Genomic DNA, 21,771 nt, shown 5'->3' with positions numbered 1-21,771 from the left:
TGACAGGGAGCAAAAAAAATGGCTAAATGCAACAACAAGCGGGCAAGAATCCATTCAGAAAGTGAATGGTGTGACGAGGCAGACACAGAAAACTGTGTTCTTAACTCGTCACATACAGAAAAACATTCAGAAAAGAGCGCATGCTTCCCCACCCAAAAGACCAGAGACACAAGGTACGATGAAAAGATTTTGAGCTTCCTAACAGTGCTGGTCAAAAAAATAAAGCATCTTTGTTGTTTATGCATATGTAAATTTGGTGTTAACCTCATTATTTTGCTCACGTAACAGTTATTTATAGGTGTGGCCATGAAAATTAAGGTTGTGACCAATTTGCTTCTGCTCCAGAATATTAACTAGAAGAAACAATAAGATGTATGAGAGGGAGAGATCATGGTCTTGGTAAACACAGACGGGGATCAGGATGCAAACCCCGGTCTCTGGAGTCAAAGTCCTTTACTTTGAATGCCCAACATAGTAGATAAATGTAGCGATTTTTTCACTAAAATGTAATCACAACGTAATTGGGACAATTTCGTAATATATAACAACGCAGTCTCATGGCGGTTCATGAAATAGTCACGAAATTTAATCTATTTGATTTGTGTACATAGACACAAATTTCCTTTTTGTTCCGTGACACTCAGCACGACTTTTAACAACATATTTTTTGTGCGTTTTCCTACGAATGTCCAGCAACACGTGACGCACGTGTCAATTTCCCCTCTAGTCTTTTCAAAATAAAACTTAGTTAGGTTTAGGAAAAGATCGACTTGGTTAGGCTTAGGCAACAAAACTACATAGTTAGCTTTAGGAAAAGATTGCAGTGTGAGTTAAATCTACTCCGCTGTCTATACTTAACAGTTCACATTTACAAATGAATTGATTTAGTGCTGACCATCACGAATTTTTTTTTTAATTTGTGTCTTTGTACACGAATCAATACATACAATTTTGTGACTATTTCTCAAACTGCTGTGCGACTGGGCTGTATATATTGATTTGATTTTTTGTATTTATTTGATTTTATTATTATTGTGTCATGCATAAACAATATGCCCAGCCCAAACAGGCTTACAAGACACCATTATTTAGAACATAAATAAAAGACAAAAGCATAAACCAGAGTAGCAGTATACATTACAAATAATACTACACAAATAAGCCATCCTGATGTTTTCTTTCAAGCTCGAGAAACAAAAGTAGACAACTTATAAACATTAAAATGAAATTGCCATTCCATTTTGTCATCATCAGAGCACCAAAACATTTCTGTATTTTGAACCGACATTTCATTTAAAATAGAAGTTATTAACCCATCATAGTATGGACAATACAAAAGGAACTTCGCCTAACTCACATACTTCGCACAACCTGTTGTCTTCCTGGATGTTTTTAAATACTTCAAGGGCCAGAGGAAGGATTCCTGTTCTTAACTGTGCAACTGAACTTGACTCCTTGATAAGTTTGCTATAACATAAGATTCAGTGCCATAATTGTGCTTGATTTAAATATATATTTGTAATTTTGGTTTTAAAAATATATCTTCCAACCAATTTTCTTCAAATCTAGCAATATAAATGTGACTTCTAGGAGACAGGGTTGTCCAGAGAGACAAGAAATACTTGATGACTGGGAGTATCATGCACATTTAAACATAATGATAAAATGGTTAGCATACATATACGATATAAATATATGTATATAAAGGTGATTACAGAGTAACCAAAAGGAAAATATTTTAACTCTTTTGGGGAAAATGTGGCATTTGTGAGCACAAAAATTCAAGGAAAAAAAGAGGATTTTTAGCTTATGTTCTCATCTAACCAACCAAAGCCTTGGCCTATAGTTGTCTAACCAAACATTTTACAGCATATAACACTAACCTTTAGACAGAAACATTCGCGTGATGATGTACCGTGTACTTCAGAAAATATAGTTGGATGATTCTGTTAGATTCGTTTTGTTCAACCATGGATCACAGATAAAGAGATATGTATGAGTGCTTTTGAAGTATCTTGAGGACTGGAAGAGCTGAGAGAAGCTCTCCGAGGCTGCCATTATCAGAATGAAGAGGTTGTAAAAACACCGTGAAAGATCAGGGACAGATGATGTTGTCAGAGTCCGGTGGGACAGGGAGTCCGAAGAGTGAGACGCAAAGAGAGAGGAGAACGTTAAATAATGTGTGTGATGGGAAATGTGTTTCTTTTTCCCCCCTTAAACTTGAGATGAACATATTTATTCAGCTTTGCAATACTGTACACAAACACACACACGCACACAGACAGACAGATAGACAGATAGACAGCTAGACAAATATCATGACAGCTACTGTCCAGTAAAGAGCAGCTAGCAGCAGCAATAAGAGAGTAAGCAAGAACGTGAGCCATAAAGTTCATTCCTGACCTTAAAAACAGTATTTAAAAAAAATAAATGACATAAAGAAAATATATATCAATGTTGGGTGGTGGTGAAGAGCAGTTTGATATCTGGAGCTGGCAGTTGAAATAGATCTCTAATATCTAACCTTAACTAAAAGATGTTTCACTTAAAGGTGTTTCCCATGTTTCTGGTCTTAATGTAAAGATAAGTCAACCGGCTGCTAGCTACAGCTTCGTATTTAACGTTCAGACACGAGCACGTTATCAATCCTCTCATCTAACTCTCGACAAGAAAGTGAATAAGCACATTTCCCAAAATGTTGAACTATCCCTTTCATGAAATTTTGCACACAGCCTAATCAGTGTTTTTTTTTTGCATAGTCCAGTTTGTGGTGGGAGAACACATTCATTCAGTGACGACGTGCACTGATGATGATTCGATGTTGAAAACATCAGGTTTCTAATCTGCTGCCATAAAGAAACAACTGAAGAAGCACTTGAACTTTCCATTAGTGTGTGTTTACGTATGTGTTTTTTTTCCCATGATGCACCTTTTTGCCTCAGTCCCTGTATACACATATACGGATATTTTTAGAAATAGATATTTTCCCCTCCGTTTGAAAAGAAAGGAAATCTGTCCACACAACCCCGTTTTTACGAAATATCTTCCTCCACACTCGAACGCTCGCCGTAATATTTACATGTCACCACAAGTGAGATCACAAGTTAAGGGTCAAGGAATTTTGTTATCACCCGTCTCACTCCCTTTCCTTCAGCTTCAATACAGTCAGTTCAATAACAATTATTGTTGGTGGGGGGCTGGGATTCCTGGTCGAACTGCATGACTGTCATCACTCTGCTGTCCTCAACTGTCTCTTTACATGCATAAATGAGAAATGGGAGGTCATTCAGGTTTATGTCCATCGCCCTTCTGAGTGCCCCAAACTTCCCTTTCAATCGGCCAAAAGCACATTCAATTACCATTCGGCCTCCACATGTTTAATGTGTTCCTGCTTTGGCCTTCTGTAACTGGAACATTTTCATTTGTAAAGTAGTAATTAGTCTGTGTAGTGCTAACAAAACATAAAAAAGACGGTAGTTCGCCATCTTTGTTATTGTTTCTGGCGCATGCTCATTATACAAAGCAACAATGGGCATGCGCAAAATGAGGAGAGGACTTCATCGTTTCCCAAACGCTCCGTTTTACACGTCCACACAGATACAAAGTAACCGGAGTTTTTAAAAATCTGCACCTTAGAAGGCGTTTTCAAAATTATCTGTTTTTGGACAAGAGGCCAAAATGTAGAGCACAATATCTGTTTATAAAAGATCTGCAAATGTGTAGATAGGGCCTTAAAGTGCAGTCGGCTGCATTTTCATTGGAGGATGATGTTTATGCACAAATCCTGTCAACAATCTGCAATTCCGAATGTGTGCATATTTCATAAACCTGAGTTGTTATTGCATTTGTTCTTTGTTCTTTCATTTGTTCATAAGGTGCTATTTCTCCACCAACAGTCAGTAGATGCAGGATGATGGTGCTTCAAAGGGGTCAATATGCCGGTCGGATGGTCTAACAGTAGCCGTATTTCCTTTCAAGCCAATTTTAAGTGGACTTTTGAAATGTCACAAAATAAAAAGAAATACGAATTAGGCGCGTTTCCATCGACTGGTTTGGAGCGAATAAACACGGCTACAGCGTTTGTTTGCTCAGAAGTTGCTATAGGTTACGCATGGCTGTTATCCACCAGTAAACAGAGTAGAAGGAGTAGAGTCGGCTTGGTCATCTAACCTTCTACGAGAAAAAAATGGAGAAATGTTTTCAGGAATTTGTTACAATTGGTTTTAATAGTTCTTTCATGTCAGCTAGTATTGATCATCTTTCATGCTGTCTGGAGAAGAAGACAAGCATTCACACGTTATGGGAATATCTGGGAAGACAGCAGAAACAGCTGACCAGTCATGTGAGTTAAATGTTCGCTTTGTCAGAATTTATTCTGCAAATTTTGCTGTTTCCATACAGCTTTTCTAATGCCATACTTCAAAATGCGAACTAAAATATGTGAATGGGAACACGGCTAATGTCTGAAACTCATGCACCAAAAAATGTGGAAGACTTCTGAAGAGGAGCTTGTGCTCTAAACGTCACTTACTAAGATGTGCCAATAATTTGCACTTAAAGGGAGCTGCGGTGTGCGGACCTTCTTCTACGTTTTTCATTGCTGTCTTCTTATGGTCAAGCACCGGCCTGCTACGGTTTTGGATGTGCGCTACCACTTTACATTGTTTGAAACTCATGCACCCCCGACACACCTTTCCGATGCTGGAATTGGGGGGCTGCACTTGACAATTTTTGTAACTTTACGAGACGGACAATCACGGCCACTTCAGGCAGAGAACGGCCAGGGGAGCGGAAGTGAGACAGTAATCAATTTTCTTCTATACAAACAAGTGCCACACTACGAGTGCCTCCCACGAAAGATTCCTAATTGAATGATTATGATTGTGTCTCGCTATCCCGGCAGGCTTTTCAAACCTCTTTTGTTGAGCAACATGTTAAATTAACCAGTTTATTTTGAGTATAACCTATTGTTAGTTAAGTCACCTTGCTGTGCTTTTCAATGGAGTGTTTTATCTGCTCACAAAGCTGGAGGAATCACCTTTAACTGTTGTCTGTGATTATAATGTGCTCTACTCATCTCTGGCTTAACTGAACTACCGTATATTGTGTTGCTGAGTTTATGTGTAGCTTTATAGTTGCTATACCTCTTCTATCCTATGACCCAATTCTGTAGAGCCTGTCGAGTATTTGCTTTGTTTTCCAAGGACACCCTGCTCCGATAGGGATGGACACGCTGCCTGTTGGAAGGGGAATCCATTTATTACCGTGGCACTAATAGCTGCCCATCATCTCTACTGCCGTGAGAGCCAGTAAACACCCGATAGGGACAGGTGGTGTGCTGCGCAGTAGAGGCCATAAAATATCCACGGCGCTGCTTTACAACAATTAGGAGGAAGTAAAGCAGACATCATAAAGGCGTCAGGACTTAAAGTCAGAGGAAAGGAGGCATTGTTTCTAGGTGTGCCTTTCAAGTAACCGCAATGATTCTGCGAATAGCTCACCATTAAGAAAAGCTTACAACTTACAACATAATGAAGAGCATAAAGCAAAGCATGATCGTTTTTAAAGGGTAGTCCGGGGTGCCATCTGTGGGCGATTGAAAAGCAGTCCACAGGTGGCCTAGGATTATAGATCAGTTTGTGTCAGACATGCCCCTCAAGGTAGTCGCTGTTAGGAGCCCTTATAGGACAATACAGCAGTGGTGAAAGTAGGCCGGCCTCCTGCGTACTCGCTTGCAGGGTCTGACTGCATTCCTCATGCAGACAAACGCTTCGAGAGTAAACGCCCTGCGCTATACCTGGCAACCATGTAAACGGCATCTGTGCACAACTGTAGGCTATGTAGCCCTGTCGGTACGACTGTGTGGTTTATGAAATATCTCTAATCACAGGTTAATTAGTTATTAGTTATTTTGTTGCCTAAACAACAAGGTGTTAAATGACATGCGTAAAAGTGTTTCACAATATTAACCTTAGGCTTAACGTTGCTTTTTTTTGTGTTCTCATGACACGTGGACTGTGCTTAAAATGTCGTGCTATTTATACGCCTTCCCATGAGACCAGGTTGGACATTGCTATCCCACTCATTCAGGTATCCTGGCTACAAATACTTATGTTGAGTGCTTCAGTAACACCATTACCAGAATGAATGAAACCTTAACTGTGCGTATATCAGCCCATACAGCAGTATGTCTCCCTGTTGCCCTGGCACTAATGTAATGCAGGAGTAATTAAAGAGTAATTAGGTGATTAGCAGCTATCTCCATGGCTGGATATCTCTAGGGGTAAGTGGGAACATAAAGATAAGTGGGAAAATTTGTGTTTTTGTAATATGGGAGAACTGACCTTTTTATCATATCGACTCAATGTCTTATTTCATCAAAAAGATGTGTTGAGCATAGAATAAGCCCTTAGACATCATAAAGATCACACAGTTTTGACCTACACACTCTCTGGTAAACATTTCTTTTGTCTTAGGCGAGCATCTTCTTTTACATGTCGGCTAAAAGAAGTGCCAACACTTGTTCACAGACTGTTTGACACCAGTCTGACCTGAGCTGGCAGTCCTGTGGCTGGAGGTGACTGAGGGATGCAGTATGTCTGTCCAGGGATGACTCAGTTTGTCTTATGTAAGAGTCTAAATGAGATTTAAAAAAAGACTGCGGCTGCTATTTTACTCACTCATTCAACCTTAACCTGAGCAGAAGTCAGAGAACAAAACAGAACCTGACCTAAACCGGTGCAAGTTTGTTTGATCTAAAAAGAGTACGGCAGGATTCTGTGTAAAGTATGAAACAGATGGGATTACTCCTTTGCTTCCTTGTTGAGGAGGAAATGTACAGCTCCGCTCATGTTGTGCAGTGCGCTCTGTGAGAGAAGCAGCTCAATTTCTGTCTTTCGGAGGTTCCTCAAATAGAATAGCAGAGCTGAAGCATTCCTTGAGGACTGGGGTTGTTGTTTCATGTCGGAGAAATCCCAGAACTCTCACTAAACAGATATGATCCTCTTCAGTCGGGGGGCAGCTCAGAATAAATACTCGGTGATGATACTTTTGTTGAAATGAACATGGTTTGATGTTTGTTGTCATTTATCTTTTACCTAAAGAGATACCTTATTGGTGTATTCCAGGTGGTATTATTAGAAAAATGTACGCCAAAAATCAATAAGAAAAAAAGCTTTTCTTTGAAATATTTTGCAGCAACAGCATTTTACTCTTTCTACTCTCACTTTATCTTTATATACTTTACATACTGTTTTACAAAGTGTTACACCTGTGTGTGTGTGTGTGTGTGTGTGTGTGTGTGTGTGTGTGTGTATATATATATATATTAAGGCTGTCAATTCATTAAAATATTTAATTGTGATTAATCACAAATTAATGGCACATTTTTTATCTGTTCAAAATGTACCTTAAAGGGAGATTTGTCAAGTATTTAATACTTTTATCAACATGGGAGTGGACAAATATGCTGCTTTATGCAAATGTATGTATATATTAATTATTGGAAATCAACAATAACACAAAACAGGTACTGCATTTCGCATACAAAATATGCTCAAATTATAACACGACAAACTCAAGCCCAACAGCCAACAACAGCTGTCAGTGTGCTGACTTGACTATGATTTACCCAAAACTGCATGGGATTATCATAAAGTGGGAACCCATTTTCATTCACATATCTTGAGGTCAGAGATCAAGGGACCCCTTTGAAAATGGCCTTGCCAGTTTTTCCTCGCCTAAATATATCGCAAGTTGGGAGCGTTATTTAACCTCCTGAGCGACAAGTACGACACCAATGGATTCATTAGGTTTTTTCTAGTTTCATATGGTACCAGTATCTTCACTCTAGCTTTAAAACTGAGCCCGCAACATCTATAACATCCCTGTGTACATATATTACTTCTCATCAAGCATATATATACTACATCCTGTTTACATTCAGTTTGCCCATCTGAAATACTGTCTTCCGTTACAAATTTACATTTACAGTACCATTTAATATTTACTTTTGTTTATATTTATATATTTAACTGCACTATTTTATGCCTTAGACTATCATTTTGCTTTAACTTCCCCTTTCATATATATATATTTTATGAGCATTGTTGCAGGAACCTGAGACCAAAGATTTTTTGCCAATTACTGTTTTGCTAGAATTGACAAATGACAAATCAAGAACCTTGAACTTTGTTTGCACTGAACACAGAGTGAACAACTGGGTGTTTTCAGATTTTCCCCTTTTTCAGCATCCTCATTCACTTTATGTAAAACAAACCATGCATGAACGCAGTGAATACACACTACTGACTGCTGGATAAAAAGCAGCCACGCTGCACTCTGTTCTTGAAGAGACAGTTCTTCAACAAAAATGCTTTGATTTCAGGCGATGCCTGCGTCTCTGTGCCCACTTCATTCACAGATAGACTGTAACAAAAAAAGACATTCTGCCTAAAATGGGCAACGCTTCACTTTTTCACAGGCTCATTATGGATTGCCCTCAAGTATGTGACATAAGAATTCTAAATGCCCAAGTGAGATGAATGAGTGAGAATTCTCTACCGGAGAGTTTCTGTGGGAAAAAAAGAGTTGACAGACTTCCCTCTCGGCCTGTTACTTTCGTTTGAGGATATCCTGTTCTAAATTTACCACCCCTTCGCACAAACAGACTGCAGCTTGGTAAATATTTCACTGTGTATCCCCCTCGCAGACATAAAAGGTTTGAGAGGTGCTCCTGGAGATGACTGACGACCGTTGCACACCAGGTGCGCTTGCAGTGTTTCAGCACGGGAAAGAGTTCACTTTACTGTGCCCTAGCTGGTAGCCTAGCGGAAGTAATGGAATTCTCCATTAGCTCAGGCACACTGTTTGTCAGTGGCAGGGTAATCCCCGAGGGCTGCTGCTGCGACTGGATATGTCCCAAATCCTCCCGAGATATGAGAAAAACACACTCTAAACTCCCTGTGTGTGTGTGTGTGTCACTGTTACTGTTTAGTGCATGGTGTTTTCTGATTTTTTTTTTGCATGATTATATGCTTCCTCTGTGGTGTGAGGTATCTCATGTGGTTTTAAATATGTTATGCATTTTGTAAAATATGCTACATTTTCATATATTTTTTTGCATTTTACTCCAATTAGTTGCATATTGCAGATACCATGCTGTAAAATAATGTTCCTTAAAGCAGATAAATATTTTTATTAGGGCTGTCAAAGTTAACATGATAACGCGTTAACACAAATTTGTTTTAACACCACTAATTTCTTTAATGCAGTAATGCAACTTGCGATTTTTAGGTTGCAGCGGGCTCAAGCCTGCTGCAACTAAAGATTGTCGTGAAGGAGGCTAAATAACGCTCTAACCTTACACTAAATTTTGGAGAGGAAAAACTGGCATGGCCATTTTCAAAGCACACTGACACACTGACACACTGACAGCTGTTGTTGCCTGTTGGGCTGCAGTTTGCCATGTTATGATTTGAGCATATTTGTTATGCTAAATGCAGTACCTGTGAGGGTTTCTGGACAATATGTTGCGGATGTTATGGAATTTTTGCCCAACGATGCCAAAAATATACTGCCTACTACCATTTTAATTTTGCTTTCCAATAATAAATATGTACACACATTTGCATAAAGCAAGTTTTTTTGCCCACTCACATGTTGATAAGAGTTTTAAATACTTGACAAATTTCCCTTTAAGGTACATTTTGAGCGGATAAAAAATGTGCGATTCATTTGCGATTAATCGTGATTAACTATGAACAATCATACAATTAATCGCCATTAAATATTTTAATTGATTGACAGCCTTACTTTCTGTATTAAAAATGGATCAAATTACTACATGTAATGTGAGATGGGTCACTTGTAGTGATGAAACTACAGAGAATTATCACCTGATTTTATAGTTCTTTTCAGCTCTACTGATCCTTTTAGTATCTTTAAGCTCATTGTTTTGGTTTTATGGCCCGCAACTTTACTATTCTGATTCACTCTCACAGCTTTCATTAGCGGCGTTTTCGACAGGCAGCTGTTTTCAGCTGAAAACCCACTGGACGCATCCTCCCCATCCACAAACAGCAGACATAAAAGGTTAGCAACTAGCTAGAGAACATAATAGAACAGCTGCTGAAAAGCCAGATATTTCCCTGTGGGGTTAGTAGAGAGCAAAACAGACCTAAAAGAGAGTGAATATTAGACTTACATTCATCAGGTGGATAAACCAGACTCAATATAAATGATAACATTGCTCTGTTGGCCAGATGTGTAAATAATCAACTGTTTTTAAAGGTGTTAATATGTCAATGTTGTGTTCAATTTATGTTGCATTTTACATTTACGTTACATTATTTTGTTACATTCACTTATTGTGCATATTGTATGTGTTTACATGGTATGTCGTAGTGCTGTCGTTATAGGTTGTGTATGTCTATATAAACCTCATTTTGTGTGGCTCCTTGTTATACATGTATGCTGTATCCTGTTACTGGCTCACACGGGTCAGGAAGGTTTAATCCCTTCGTCAAAACGAACACGATAAAACCCAACCGGAGGTCCCACAGATGTTTGCGTCAGCTCATGCTGCTAAAACACAAGCAGGGAGCTGTGTAATGAAGTGTTAAAATGCGTGCTGTCTTATTCAACCTGGCAGTTGTTTGTCTCCAAAGGATGGTGAGAGGATTTTGTATCCAACGAGAGTGCTGAAGATGAGTCATAGGTTTGTGGAGAACTGCCCTCCACCCCCCACGGATACACAAATATCCCCCCTAAATAAGCACCACAAGCACCTTCCTCATTATTGAATAATGCATCCGGAGAGGAGTGTTGCATTACTGGGTTCCCATTATGTATTCCGAAGAATTCCCACAGCATGGAGTGTACCCATCTCAGGATCTGCCTTGTATCTATTTGACATCGCTCGCTTGGATGTGTTCAGCCCTCCCGTAAAGCTTAAGTACATTTTAAGTGAGGGTTGTAAACTAGGCAGAGCAGTGGTAGGAGGGATTGGGGGGTTGAATAAACAGTAGTTGTTATGTAATATTCAGTGAGCATAACTAACCTGAGCCAAGGGATCTTCAAGAAGGACTCCGTAATAGTGTTTATAATAGTTTAAATGGGAACCACAAAGTAACTGTCAAGGCTTCTGATATGTGATGTTACTGATATCCAATACCACATTTAAAGCTGGAGTAGGCAGGTTGGAGAAAATATGATTAAAAAAGTTATCATTATAAAACGGTGAGAGAGTTTGTGACCCGGCCGCCATGTTGAGATCAGTTGAGGAAATACCAAAGCACCGCCCACTAGCCGGAGGAAACTTTCTAATTTTACAGCTAAACAGTAGACTACAAAATGTTTCTTAAAAAATTTTACTCCATTGAATGAACAGCCAATAGGAACGCTCTCTCTCTGAAATGACCTGTGATTGGCCAAAGTCTCCTGTCACGGGCTAAATTTTTTAAAGCCTGAAAACAGAGCCATGAGGAGGTGCAGAAGTCTAGTTGTCTCTCAGAACACTTGAATTACAATATGCTGAAATGTTATTATGGAATTTTTTGCCCAATGATGCTAAAAAACATTCTGCCTGCTGTCGCTTTAACTTACAGCAATACAGCAAAACATTGTGAGTTTATTTTTGACTGAAATGAGTCATGCGTACTTGGCTTTCTTTCCGTTCTTGTGTCTCATGGTCGTCTATGCCACCGCTCGTCCGCTCCAGCTGCCCATGGGCGACAAAATAATGACACCTGTCTCAGATAAATGACGGACGTTTCACTTGTCGCCATGGCAACGCTGACAAATTGTGATATGAGCGGCATTTAGGTCACATGCCTCAAGTGCCTGTCCAATTATACATGTGGTCCAGATAGGAACTGGAAAAGAAAAAGATTGGGACTCTGTGGTCCTTTATTAAGCTGATTAAAAAACATCAGATCTGTGTCAGATGGTGTGTGTGTGTGTGTGTGTGTGTGTGTGAGGGGGTCGGGGGGGTGGTGGTGCGGTGGGGATATAATCGAGTGCTTTCAGCTGCAGTGCAGTTGTAGCCTTATTGTCCTCTCGGAGTGATTCTGATCTAGATCAATACCCCTTGCACTGTGTGTTGTCAGTTGTTAACAAGCTACAGTGTGCAGCAGAGATGCTGGACTACAGTGCCCTATTTTCTGAAGCCAGTTAGCTTGCGGCAAACCGAAAATTTGGACTAGTACTACTTTGTATTTACAACTTTTTGTTGCTGTACTGTGTACCAGAACATTTTAAAAACCACTGGAATGGATGGCCGAGTCATTTTGGCATTGAGCATGTTTGACACCAGGGCCGGCTTAAGGCATATAGTCCATATAGGCGGTCGCCTAGGGCGTAACCTTTTGGTGGGCGCTGGTCGCCCTCTAAAAAAATAAAAGAAAATAAAACAATAAATGCCAGTGGGTGCCCTTCCTCATTTTCCACATTGAAGTAAAAAATTAACAAATAAATAATAGAAAGAAAAAAAATACACGTTTCACCCCTGTAACTCGTTGTTGTAGTGAAACTGACTAAACACGTTTAAGCCTTCGTCTTAAATCGTCTTTTTTGATATATTTATTGTTATTGTTGTTATTATATATATCTTGTTGTAATTGTTTGTCATCACTATTATGTAGTCATATTATTTTTTGTATATTAATCTTGTGTTTTCTATAACATTGTAAATTTTTTAACACGATTTAGGTGGAGGCTTCAAATAAACCCAGTGGGTTTTTTGCCTCATCCTGCACTGTATATTATTCATTTTTGTTATGTTTGTGTAGTCTTAATTTGTGCAAAATAAATTAACATAAAAATAAACAAAAAGTCAACAATATAGGGAACCAATTGTTTATATAAATTATAATAAATAAAGTTATTTATAAATATAACATATAACTTAATTTTTGTCTTAAAACCATTGTGATGTCTGATGTGTGTTGCAGTTTATGCAGTTTATGCAGTTTACGTGGCTTGGGTTAAGATGTTTGGGGGTTGAACCCCGGTGCACGCCCTAGCGCACCAAAAGGGCTAGAGCCCTGTTTGACACACAAACAAAGTTGTTTAATTAATGCCTGTCCTTTAATCTGAATGTAACATAATATTAAATATAGATTCTACACAGTCCTATTGCATCTGTATCAAGCACAAAACTGTGCTTCATAAGCATTAAGGCAAACGTGTCAACTTTCAGACGGGACCTGACTAAACTAGACATCTAAAAGCCGATGATAAAGTGAAGAATCCCGCTCAGTCTTGGCTGACTGAGCTGAATTTGATGTCCACAGTGCTGATAGCATCGCATCACTGATGGACGACGAGACAAATTGGCCGGTGCTCCCTAAAGCTTTTTATCTTGTGATTAACAATAGAGAGACGGAAACTAGAAAAAACAGCCGTGAGTGTCAAACATACAGCTTTCATCAATGACGTATTTGATGCTGATGAAAGCTGTGGGCATACAGCCAAAACACGCTGAGATGTACAAACAGATTTATCATTTTTTCGGAGAATAGTGGCTTTTTTCCCAGTTTTGTACAAATTCAAGTGCTTTCGCACCTCACTTTATCTTATCTTTATTTTCCCGACACCTCCAGCTGCTATTTGAAACCGCTGAGGTGCCATTTGATTGATAGCTCCCTCTCTACCTGCTAAGCTCCTCCAAAGTAAAAAAAAAAAAAAAGCAGCTAATGGTTCTCCAGGCAATGACTGATAATATGACCCCTCATTGAAATGTCAGTCTTTGAAATGAGTGGACATGATGCTACTGCACTGCAGTGAAGACAGACAGCAGAGTTCTGTGCTTCAGCAGTCTGGGTGTCTAGTTCAGTGTCTGGGTGTCTGGTTCAGTGTCTAGGTACATTATATGTACTGTACTGGACAAGGTATTTAATGGTTTTAGAGAAAACATCAAGGTAGCTTCAACTGCTTTTAGTCCTATGTTTAAAATCTGCCTGTGGGTCAGTACTGATACTTCTTTTGTCTCCTTTCCTCACAGATATCTAGGGATCACACGGCCCCTCACCTACCCAGCCCGGCAGAACGGCCAGCTGATGGCGAAGATGATCCTGGGAGTGTGGCTGGCTTCAGCATCCATCACCCTGCCACCTTTCTGCGGCTGGGCCAAAAACGTCCACACAGCCGGCGTGTGCCTCATTAGCCAAGACTTTGGCTACACCATCTATTCCACAGCCGTAGCCTTCTACATCCCTATGCTGGTCATGCTGATCATGTACTACAAGATCTTCAAGGCAGCTCGCAAGAGCGGCGCCAAGCACCGCTTCACTGACCTTTCGCGCCGTGAGCGCATCGAAACGGTGACTAATGAGGCGCTACGAATGCAGGGCTTGAAGCCGCCCGGTGTGGCGGAGGAGTGCGCGGCCCTGTCCCGCCTGCTGAACCGGGAGCGCCGGAACATCTCCATCTTCAAGCGGGAGCAGAAAGCGGCGACAACGCTGGGGGTGATCGTGGGGGTCTTCGGCGTATGCTGGCTGCCGTTCTTCATCCTGTCCACTGCCAGGCCCTTCATCTGCGGAGTGGAGTGTAGCTGCGTGCCCATCTGGCTGGAGCGCACGCTGCTCTGGTTAGGCTACGCCAACTCCTTAATGAACCCCTTCATCTACGCCTTCTTCAACCGAGACCTGCGCGCCACTTATCGTGACCTTCTCCGCTGTCGTTATCGCAACATCAACCGCCGACTGTCTGCTGTGGGCGTGCATGAGGCTCTCAAGGTTTAAAGCAGGACACTTCAGCGGCATGTTTTGACTCTCAAAATGTGGGATACGGCGGCCCTGTGCTTGTACACTTGGTGCCTAAAGGGGTGACGTGTAGCCGACACAATAGATAAGACAAAGACTGACAGAATTGGAGTCACTGATGGCGGCTCTCTGGCCCCTCCGCTAAGGCAGAGAGACGGCAAGATCACTTCATTGTGTGTGTCTGACTCAGTCATTCTATTTTGGGAAAGAAAATCATAGAGCGTACTTGATGGGCTATTCAAGGCGACGCTGCTTTTGTGCATATGCCACGATTCCGTCCTGGCTCCGGATTCGTGGAGGGATAATATAGTGACAAAGGAAATTACATGTAAACACAATCCATCATCTTAGGGCTTTCAGAGGGAACAGAAAGCAAACAGATTTCTGTATATTAACAAAATTGATGTTTGATAAGGAAAAATTTGTTTTGTGGCACAGTGTCTTCTGAACGTCTTCATCTAAACATGCATTCAAACACATCCCAGATTAATTTCAAACAGAGAGTGAACACTTTGAGGTGTACTGTGCTTTGTGCCAGGATTCAATATTATTTATAACACTTTATCTCCAGTCATACTTTTCAATTGGGTCCTTTAACGGGAGCACCTTAAATGTTTCACAAATATATAAAATGTGTTGATGCCTAGAGGAATGGAGGTGGGTGGAAAAAAGGTGTTAAAATGCAACATGACAGGAACATTTTCCATTCATGAAATCTCAGTGTTTGTTGCTATGAAAAGAAACTGAAAGTAGTTTGTTTAGTGTATGCATGAAACACGTTTGTCTTACATGCCACTGTATACATAAATCATGAGGTTCTGGATAGTGAATGGCAGAAGTGTTGCCATGTTTCACCCAAACACTTTATCGCACACTTGAATTCAAAATGAACTCATACTGTATGTGTCAGAAACCATGATACTGTGGACAGTTTTCACTCTTGTTATTTTGCCTCAAGCGGTTTCATTCCACATTTGGCTGCTGATTTTATTGGCTAGCCTATACATCAGACCGGCACATACGGGTACTTCGCAAAAAGAAGGCCGCGTCCCCTTTTAGGGGATAGAAAACTGAAGATCCCATAGACTTCAATGCTATTTGACGTGTGTTTGGATTGCAATTTTGACAAGTTTGAATGCATTCATCTTTCGCTAAACAAACGTTTGTTTTATTATACACATGTCATATAATTATTTTGCGACCTTGCCTGAACCTGAGCGTTCGCAATGGCTTAATAAATTTAGGTTGATCGACGTCACGTCCCTTCAGTCTTTCCCCGTCCAACACAGCGGCCGAATACTGCTTATCCAGACATCTATACATATTTGATTGAATCGCCAAAGCTTTGTCTGTAAATAACCAATGTGTTAATAGCCAACTGTTTGATCTGAGATTTAGTTGGAGACGACTGTAACGTTAACGCCCAGGCCAGACTGGGCACGTCAGCTCTAACCTGTTAACATGGGCGCTGAAATAAAAAAACAACAGACTCCGCAGCTGCCATGCGCTGCTGACATTCCCAGTGTGGCCCGGGCTTAATATATGACTGTATTACTGCAGCAGCCTCCCACTCAAGCTAACGTTAGCTAGCCATGCTAGTCACTGTCACCAGCATCTTTTCGCAATTTTCCACACTGACTTATTACACGGCTGTATTGAATACTCGATTCTGATTCGTCAATCACGGCGTTCTGTGGTCTGTCATTTCTTTATGACAGACCGTTGCTATGTATATCAGACCGTGGCGGACCATTTTTGTGTCAAAATATTGATTTCTTCAGTAAGTAGCCGTGTAATAAGCGGGATAAAGTACAGCTAGCAGGTCATTGTTGTGATAGAATCCCTTTCAGGGCGATGAGAGACCCCTCCGCTTCGAGTCGGGGTCCACCCAACGCAGCGTCGCACTGTTGGGGATTCATTCACAACAATGACCGGCTCGGTGTACATTATCCCTTACGTATGTGCTTCAAATCTCAGTGTCAAAGCCTCGGTTAACAAGGGACACAGGATTGTTTTCCCCCAAAAGGTGGTGTGGTCATGAGAGCCTACTCTGGATGACGTATTGCCGGTCTGATGTATATAAAGCTAACTAAACCTGTTGAACTCTGCAGTTTGACTTTAAGGATTTACATGTTCTTGAGACTCTTCTGCCTCACTGGTTGTCAACAGTATCTAAATTTTGAATCAGGGCGTGGGTCACATCCCTCCTGACACCTCTCTCATTTGAACTCTCCGGTGACCTGTATGAGCGCGCGTCAACTGTCATCAGTCGAGCAGTGTGTGCTTTTTCTACCTCGATTTTGGAGATTTCTGTACATTTCCTCCAAACAGATGTACCGCTGTCTTGCATCATTTTGTAATTAACTGCTATTTTATATTGTGTGAGATCGATCTGTCTACAACTGCGCTGTGATTGCTCTGTTTGACCGCTTTGTCATTACCTTCAGAAACAAGCTGGGGAAGTGGCAAAGCATTTCATCACTTTGTAAATAAAGAAACACTTGGTTAAAATGTCACTGTGGCCTACATTGGCAACCTCAGATGATAGGTTCAGCGATGGGAGTTGTCGTTCTTTAGACTGAAAATCAAAAGATGTTTTTTTTCTCCCATTTTCAGACAGGAGACAATCCACACAGGTCTCCATAGACCCCACAGAGCATATCCTCATCAAAAGCACGACGCACGCAGTTTGTCGTACAAAATTCATTGTCCTCGCTGACTAGACTGATCATGAGGAATAAAGGCACACCTTAAGGCCTGCTAAAAGCCTTTCATGACATTTCTTAAGAATTAGCACCAAGGCCGTCATGCTACTGCAAGGACTCTGGAGACCTGTATGAGGATGGTGACCCAAAAAAAGACGCCTTTATTCTTTGTCTGCTTGGAGCCAAATCTTTTATTCAGAGTCTGGGTGACAGCTGTCTGCTTGCTTTTATGACTGAAACTGTCCTGTAGAGACACAAGGACGAGGTAGAGTCTGACGTGTGTGATGCGTCGTGGTCAGAACGCGTATGTAATTCAAATAATCAGACCAGTAGGGAATACGTTACATTGGTCTGAAAATGTATGTTGTGTTTGTACTGGGGTCAGGCCTATGTTTCCTCAGCAGCTATGCATTTTTTTTCATCCAAATTAGGTCCTATGTTCGATCAGCAACATATTCCCTCAGCATCATCCTTGGTCCATGTTAAAATCAGTTTTTAACTTTTTGAGATATTGCGCTAAAAATATCAAACAACAGACAGTCCGGCTAGTACTCGTTGCCTTTGTTGGATGGGTTGGTTAGGTTTAAGCACGAGGCAGTGAGATTGGATAGGGATGAATATCAGGGTAAGCCTATCAGAGGCGGAGTAGGGCTGGTCATGCTTTTGCCATAGTAGGAAACAAATATAGCAACCGAGAAGGTTGCAATTGATGTTATTCTGCATAATAATTAGCCATGTGCTTCTGTTTGTTGTATTTTCGAAGCAATAGCCGTTGGTTTTCGGGATAACAGGCTGTCGATGAAATGGGCTTTCGGTCCCATGGGGCATTTTTTGGACTATTGGGTTTTCGGAATATGGCATGGCACTGGCGGAGGGCACATAGGGCTGACAAAACATAGACACGCTCCCGTTTGTACCTAACAAACACCTAAACATAACAAGACTAACAGACTACAGCCACACTAGCTCTGTGAGGCTGTATTTAGGCACAGCTAAACTTACAGTAACCACTTTGGAGCAGAACACAAGCTGTGAAGACATCATCACCATTTAAGTTGATATGGCAAACAGTTGCTTATTTACACATCCAGTGGACAGGGAGCAACATTATCATTCATGTCATGTTTCTGACCACCTTGAGAATGTAGGCCTTAGTCCAATATTCACTCTTTATGCTCTTTTGATCTCCAACATAGAGTGTATATAGATGGAAGACTTCTCTACTTCCTCCCACTGTACAAAAGTGAAGCCAAAATTTCCTGGATACGGGAGCTGCCATCTTGAGATTTTTACAACCTTTGGAGCCACAGTCTGCACAGTAGTGATCATGGGGCTGGAGTCGCAGTATCGAGGTTCCGCCCAATCACGAGCCGAGCATGGCCGAGCACGGCCGCAGCTTGCTGGCGTGAGCCACCTAGCTGCTACGTTAGCACCACGTTAGCTGTTTGGCTAGAAAGACACAACAACTAACCATTATATTTCCATAACTACATTTATGATCAAATTGACATGTTCTATTCCACAGACTCATGACGGTTATGGAAAATTAAAGTTACATCTCTTCTCTCGTACAATTCCTGAGCCCCTGGCTCCACGACAACTTTACTCAGAGTAGCTGTCTATCACAGCTGTCAATCATGATGTCTCACCCCCTTTTTATAGCATCAATTAACTAATTAAAACCAAACTAACAGAAAAATGAACACTTGAATCATGCAGCGTGATAAGAACTACCTAAAATGACAGAAACTATCTTTGGGAAAAAATTATTTGACATGTACTTTGTCCCATCCACTAACATGGAGGGGGCGTGATTTATGACCTTTACTGGAGCCAGCCACCAGGGGGCGATCCAGATGTTTTGGCTTCACTTTTGGGGACCTGTCATGTCGTCCACTTTTATATACAGTCTATGGTCTCCACCAACTCCTGAGAGAAAAATCTGAGTCTTATAGCGGCAATATGGTCCACTTTGTTCACCAGCTAGTTGCTAATATGTCTGTCTGCCATTTGGTGCTGGGCAGGTAGTGTACAGTGGGTTTGTCAGAGCTTATTAGCTGAAAACAGTTGCCTGCTGCAGCTGAGAACTACACTAATGAGAGCTGTGGGAGTGAACAATAACAGTAAAGTTGCAGGTCGTACAACCAAAACAATGAGATGAATTTCTGTAGAGCTGAGAGGGACTACTACAGAGTTGGGTGATAATCATTTGTGGGCTCATCACTACAAAGGATCCCTTTCACAATACACATAGTCATTTGATCCATTGTTACCATAAAAACATTGATTATAGCAACTTCAACATGCTGATGTAGGTAGCATAGCTCAAAACCTGAAAGGTCAGGTGTTCTAGGTTTTTCCAAGTTAAAATAGGTCCATTTTATTGTTATTAGGTAGAAACAGGTCAAGCATTTTGTTGTTGAATAGATGTGGATCTGATGGTTTGCATCATTAAACGCCTGTGTACATATACTGTTAAGGCCTAATACCAACAAAACAGTGACATTTCTGTACTTGTTTGTAGCTGCTACCTGCATTGGCTTGTTAAATCAGGGCCTAAATATCTTTCCGATATCAGCTCAAATTTCCAAAGCTGTTTTAATATTCTTTATTGTCATGACATCCAAAAAATCATTTGCTTGTTTGGGTTGGCGGTGCATTTAGCCAATTCCTGCATGTTGCCGTCTGTCAAATGATTTGGTGGGACTGTTCCTAATTAGAGCATAAGGACTTTTCTATAATTCTCCAAGTCCACTGAACAGTTACATAATTCAGCACTAATTCAACACTAACAAAAACCCATATCTGAGTCCCAGAAACAAAGTCTATTTAAATGTTTTTTTTTTATTTTTCTTCATGCCTAATGTATGTCTATTTGGGGCATACAAATGTTTGAAACTCCCTGAAGTAAAGAGCACGAACATGGCCCCGGCCAGCATGTTGACATTTTGTTTTAGCACATGAAATAGCAGGCAGCCCTTGTGGACCCTTGTGCATCTCTCCTAAGACGTCCAGTCTCCCAGCAGCCACGTCAACAGGCGTTACTCTCGGGGAGTGAGCACCATTGTGCCTGAGAGGAGCGCCTGCTCTCTCAGTCAGCGTGGCTCGCCTCCTGCGCTGGCTCCCGATGTGTGTCATCACTATCAGTGAACGGGAGGAGAGAGCCAAAAGTTTACGTGTGATGTAGTATATTCATCAAACGGGGGAAAGGATAGTAGCAGATGAGTCTTTCGCATATGCTGCCCACAGGCTCAGTTGCCAGCTCCGACAGGCTGTGAAGGCTGACGGGGGAACATACTCTCCCGCTTTGCTATTTTTAATCTGCCCCAGTAATTAAGTGGGGAAGCTTTGATTAAGCATGGAGAAAGAGATCTGAAGCGCTAGAATTTTACTATCTTGCAATGTGTCCCTTACACCCCCGTATGTAAACACACTGTGAGCCTTTATTTGATGGTTCCTGCAGCAGTTAGACTGTGGGCATAAAGGCAATAATTTGCCACATTTTTACACAAATAACTCCTATCCATTTTACGAATCTCTACTTTTATAGAGAAGTGAAACAATCTGCCCATATTGACAAATCATATACTGTAACATGATTTATATAACTGGCATATGAACTCACGATATTTTTCCATCTTGTCATACCTGATACAGATTTCATTAAAGTTTATACTTAATCCGTAAGTGGTACTACATACTACTGAGGAACGCAGTATGTACTGTATACTGCATACTGCGTTCGTCAGTAGTATGTAGTAGGCGGTTTCGAATACAGCCATAAACCTCTAACACAGACAGTAAATCCAAGCAAAACAACATCACTGACCCACATCATACAGTGTTTGCAGAGAGCAGCACACAAAGCAGAAAAGCAATAACCACTTAGCAACAAAGAATTCACCAAAACTGGGACATCTTCTGTCTCCAAATGGCAGCTAGTGGTAGCCATTTCTGGCCACAGATTATGAACACAGATACCATATAAGGGGATGCCAGAAAGTCACTCGGCATACTCACATTTACCAAGAGGCTGGTCTGTGACACTTCATACCAAAGAGATGATAACTGGTCGAATGTTTAAAGAGCTTACTCTGTTTAAGTTTGTATTTTACTGTGAAACTCTTGATTTGTTACTTCCTGTGCACTAACACAAAATGTAATTTAGGCAAAGATGACACACTAACACTGTCTCATTTGCATTACAAAAGTGGCAGTATGCAGAATATTTTTGGCATCATTGGGCAAAAATTCTATAATGACCTTTCAGCATATTGTAATTCAAGTGTTCTGAGAGAAAACTA

General features: G+C 40.9%; 1 protein-coding gene across 1 annotated transcript in view; it reads left to right on the top strand.

Moving 5' to 3' along the window:
* The window catches only part of htr7c (5-hydroxytryptamine (serotonin) receptor 7c), a 36,216-nt gene extending 21,359 nt beyond the window's left edge, over positions 1–14,857 (top strand). Inside the window, exon 2 of the mRNA XM_037779166.1 lies at positions 14,003–14,857. Within this exon, the coding sequence (XP_037635094.1) occupies positions 14,003–14,741 (739 nt within the window). The 3' untranslated portion in view covers positions 14,742–14,857. The remainder of the gene's footprint in view (positions 1–14,002) is intronic.
* Positions 14,858–21,771: the final 6,914 nt, after the last annotated feature.

This window comes from Sebastes umbrosus, chromosome 8 (assembly GCF_015220745.1).
Source record: "Sebastes umbrosus isolate fSebUmb1 chromosome 8, fSebUmb1.pri, whole genome shotgun sequence".
NCBI classification, from domain to species: domain Eukaryota; kingdom Metazoa; phylum Chordata; class Actinopteri; order Perciformes; family Sebastidae; genus Sebastes; species Sebastes umbrosus.
Note: the sequence above shows the minus strand (reverse complement) of the source record. Positions and strands in the feature narration are given on the sequence as shown.